Source organism: Lutra lutra, chromosome 5 (genome assembly GCF_902655055.1).
Source record: "Lutra lutra chromosome 5, mLutLut1.2, whole genome shotgun sequence".
In the NCBI taxonomy this organism is placed as follows: Eukaryota; Metazoa; Chordata; class Mammalia; order Carnivora; family Mustelidae; genus Lutra; species Lutra lutra.
In genome coordinates this window covers 6,242,911-6,247,320 of record NC_062282.1, presented here as the reverse complement: position 1 = coordinate 6,247,320, position 4,410 = coordinate 6,242,911, and the positions used below count along the sequence as shown (strand labels likewise).

The window sequence follows — 4,410 nt, the reverse complement described above, 5'->3', positions numbered from 1 at the left end:
TCTTTTGTAAAGTATCTGTTCAAGTAAGTCTTTTGCCTATTTTTTATGGGATAGTCTGCCATCTATTCTTTGAGTTGTAAAATAATATATATGAGCCCTTTTTCAAACATACACATTGAAAATACCTCTTCCTGGTTGTTGGGTCTTGCGCGCACTCTAAATTATGTCCTTTGATGAAGGTAAGTTTGTAATTCTAACACAGTCAAATTTATCATTTTCCTATAGGGTTAGTATTTTCATTCATGTGTGTTCTAAGAAATTTTTCATAGCACAATGTCTTGAAGATCATTTTCATTGTTTTCTTCCAAAAACTTTATTGTTTTATTGTAATAAGATTTTATATCTGAAATTGATTTTTTGTATCTAGTCTTAGAGGGTCTACGCTCTTCATATTCACAGGGACAGCCAATTATCTCAAATCTGTATTTTTCAAAATATCTTCTTTTCCTAACTTCAAAGCAATGTCATAAATCCCATGACTTTCTCTGGGTGGATTATTTCTGGGCTGCTTAGTGGGTTCTATTGGTCTATTTGCCTTAATTACTGTAACTTCATAATAAATCATCAGATCTGATAAAAGAAGTCTTTTGTTTTTGTTGTTTTACTTCAATATTGATTTTCCTATTCCCGTGATGAATTATGTCTAAACAGGACAATTTGGCTGCTGGGTTGAAAGCAGAATTTGGAGTAAATGATATAAGGAGGAAGAATATCAGTGAGGAGGCTTTTGCATTAAGCTAGACAGAAATATTGAGAAGTAGTTGGATTATGAAAATATTTGAATATCAGTAGCAGAGATGACTTATAGACTGGATGTGGACAAGTAAGGTCACTCCACAGATTTGGGGCCCAACAAAATAAGGACAGAACTGTCATTCACTGAGATATTGGAGACTCAGAAAAGAAAACATTAGGGGAGGAAATGAAGAACGTCCATTTTGAACTTCTTAAATTTGAGTAAGATGATGAGTAAGAAGGTGAATATAGAAGACATCCCTTTCTTTCAGCTCTGGCCACCCAATAGAATTTTGAGTCTTGTCATCCTCACTGGCAAAATGTCTTCAACAGGGCCAGAGATCCACAAACGTTTTCTTGAAAGGGCCAGATAGTAAATATGTCAAATTTTGCAGGCCATGCATGGTCTCTGTTGCGTGGTCTTCTCTTTTTACAACCCTTCCAAAAGACAAAAATAATTCTATTTTTTTTAAGATTTTAATTATTTACTTGAGAGAGAGCATCATAGAGAGATAGAAATAACAAGCAGGGGTGGGGGCAGAGGGAGAAGCAAACTCCCCACTAAGTAGAGAGGCCCCTGCGTGACTTGATCTGAGGAATCTGGCATCATGACCCGAGCCGAAGGTAGACTGGGCCACCCAGGCACCCCTGTAAAAATCATTCTTATGTTTCTGGCCCTCCAGAAACTTCAGGGCCGTAGTGTGCCAAGCCCTGGTCTATAAAGTTATTGACGCTCCCTGTGCTTCAATTAAGTTCTGTCGGATCTCATCATCGACATCCTTATTCTTCCATGTCTCCTTCACAGAGGAGTTAGAATTATGGGTTTTGGGTTTTGGTTTTTGTTCCTGTGTTTGTTTCTTAATCAAGGTCAGATGATGACACTCGCATGGCTTTACACTGAAGGCACAATGAAGCAAAACTTTCCATACAGCCTACCAGGCTGTGCATGCCCTGGGTGCTCTTGAGGAAAGCGGATCCAGCCACAGCCTGTGTTTACAAATACAGTTTTGCTGCGACGCAGCCATGAGCATTTGTTTGCATGTTGTCTAGGGCCGCTTTCACTCCACAATGGCAGAGCTCAGTAGTTGTGACAAGACCACGTGGCCCACGAAGCCTGAAATATTTACTGTCTGGACCATTACAGAAAAAGTTCGCTGACCCCTATTCTAAAGCATCAGCATTATTCATGTGCAAGGCTTTTGCATACATGACCTCTCTATAGTGCTCTTGCTTCCACCCTTGTGTCATGGACTTCAAGTTCAAAATTTAGTTGGTTATTCTCTTTAGTTCACGACAGTCATCACTGGCTTGTGCGAATCAGTACTGTATCCTTGTCTTGTCTTGTATGGCATTGCTCTGGCTTTCCACCCCCATCGATCCCCACCCATGTTCTCATTTCATTCCTAACTATGGCCTGGTTGGATCAGGTCAGAAAATGCATTCTCTGTGAAATCATGCCTCTGAAGTTGTTGTGATTTAACTATGGCCCAAGAAGTGGTCAATTTTCATATAAATTCCATGCATCATAGAAAACAATGTGTAGATGTATACAACAGGTGAATCACTAAATTCTACCTCTGAAACTAATAATACAGTATATGTTAATTAAATTGAATTTAAATAAAAAGTTTTTAAAGAGAAAATGTGTAGATGTTGAGTATGCGTGCTATATATTTCCATTAAGACCATTTTGTTAATAATGTTAACCAAATCTTTTGTATCTTGACATTTTATCTGCTTGTTGTGTTCCTTTCTGAGAAATGTTAATATATTTGCCTTTGATTATGGGATTATTAGTTTCTGTGTGTAGTTTGTCAAATTTTACCTTGTTCAGAGCACCATTAGATACATAAAAATTAATAATTGTCATATATTTCTGATAAAATGAATCTTTCATCGTTTCAAGTATCCCTTATCTCTTGCGTAACTAAATCTATGTCTTCTGATAATATATAAATATATAGATACTAGATATTTAATATAGCTACTAGAGGATTTTTTTGGTTAGTGTTTATATTCTATATATTTTCTTTTTCTTTATACCTTCCTGCTTCTTTGTATTATAGATATATCTCTGATAAAGAGTAAATTGTTGTCTTTTTATCCACACCAATAAACTCTTTCTTTCAACAAAAACATTCGGCTTACTTATACTGAGTGTACTACTGATGCATTTGTGTTTTAGTGTCTAATATTTTCCTTTCTATTTGAACCTTCTGTTCTTTTTAACACATTTATTTCCACTTTTCATTTATAATCCCCTTTAATGTCAAAGTAATCCTTTATTTGTTAAGGATTCTGTTTATATACTTTTTTTTTTTTAGAATAACAAAAAATATTTTACTAAAACATGAGATTTACAGAAGTTTCCAGACAAGCCATACAAAATGGTCACAAGCTTTTTCTTGAAGGAAGGATTCTACACTTGACAGCAAAGTCACAATGTTATTAGTGAGGGCTGTGATGTTTGTTTAATGTTCCCATTTTGGTTCAATCAAGCTTGTCCATCTACAGTGTCTAAATAGAGTTAGACTTGGCTAGAGAGCATATTCTAAAGAACTGGTTAGCTGCTTTTAACCAATGCAATTAGATCACCATAAAAAGGGGGAAAGGAGCCCATAAAATTAAAATAAAACTACCTCTCCCCCTCAAAAAAGTAATAAAGAAAAACACCCACACCCCTGCAGCTAACCCTGACAACTACCTTCATTCACAGTGCTTAACCATGATGGGGGAAATGAATAAAAGCAGAGAAGGGCCGCTGCTTTTAAACGTTTCACAACAATCCAGATGGTACTTCTAGCCTCTGCTCATGCTTTACAACAGTGAATCAGGACAAGACATAGATTTGCTAATGTGCATTTAATCACCAAAGGACTGAAGATGTCTGGACTTTTATTCTGTAATGTTTCTAAGACTGTGTCCATTAAATGCAAACAAAAAAGGAAGAAGTCTTGGCAGAACAGGATAAGTGATGCACACTTGATGATCAGATCGATTTTAAATATTATTCATGGCATATAGCCTAGTCCATGCTCTAGCTGTTTCTATGGCTTGGGCCTCGTTGGTCTTCCACTGCTCTGCTACATCGTTTGCTAACGGATCATCCGGATTGGGAGCACTTAACAAAGCCTGGATCGGTAGCAGAACTGTGCGGATCTGCAGTGCTGGGGACCACTTATCTTTCAAAATATCTAAACATATTCTTCCCAACTTGTCTACATTAGGATGATAAATTTTGGTCATGAAACGTACTTTAGGGGCTGCCATCGGGTATTCTTCTGGTAGGAATAGTTCAAGCTTAAAAGTCCCTCCCTCAAAGGGGGAATCCTGAGGGCCAGCAATGACCACATGAAAATAACGGGCGTTGCTCTCATCTGGTTCTGCTTTAATGCCAGGAACTGGTTCTGCCAGCAAACGCTGGGTTTCCTTGATAATCCTGCAGGGCAGCCCGGCCATCTTGTCAGATCCCGAGTTCGGCCTCTGGTGTTTATATACTTTTAATAACTTTTTGTGATAACATGACTTATGAGATTACACCCGCATTATTTATGATCTTGTTCTTTTACCATCCTTCTAGACAATGCATAGCTCAGGATTTTAACTCCATTTAGCTCTCTCTGACTTGAAGAACACTGTTGTCATATAATAGCCAAGACACAACACTCTGGGGTC

General features: G+C 37.4%; 1 protein-coding gene across 1 annotated transcript; it reads right to left on the bottom strand.

Annotated features, from left to right (window-relative positions):
- Positions 1–3,613: 3,613 nt before the first annotated feature.
- LOC125100059 (ubiquitin-conjugating enzyme E2 N-like) lies at positions 3,614–4,210 on the bottom strand. The gene has a single exon (XM_047729871.1). It carries the CDS (start codon positions 4,192–4,194, stop codon positions 3,736–3,738), a length of 459 nt encoding a protein of 152 aa, XP_047585827.1. The 5' UTR covers positions 4,195–4,210; the 3' UTR covers positions 3,614–3,735.
- Between the last annotated feature and the right edge of the window lie 200 nt (positions 4,211–4,410).

What these genes read in the sequence shown, in the direction of transcription:
- LOC125100059 (XM_047729871.1), bottom strand. Translation starts at nt 4,194, where the DNA reads ATGGCCGGGCTGCCCTGCAGGATTATCAAGGAAACCCAGCGTTTGCTG.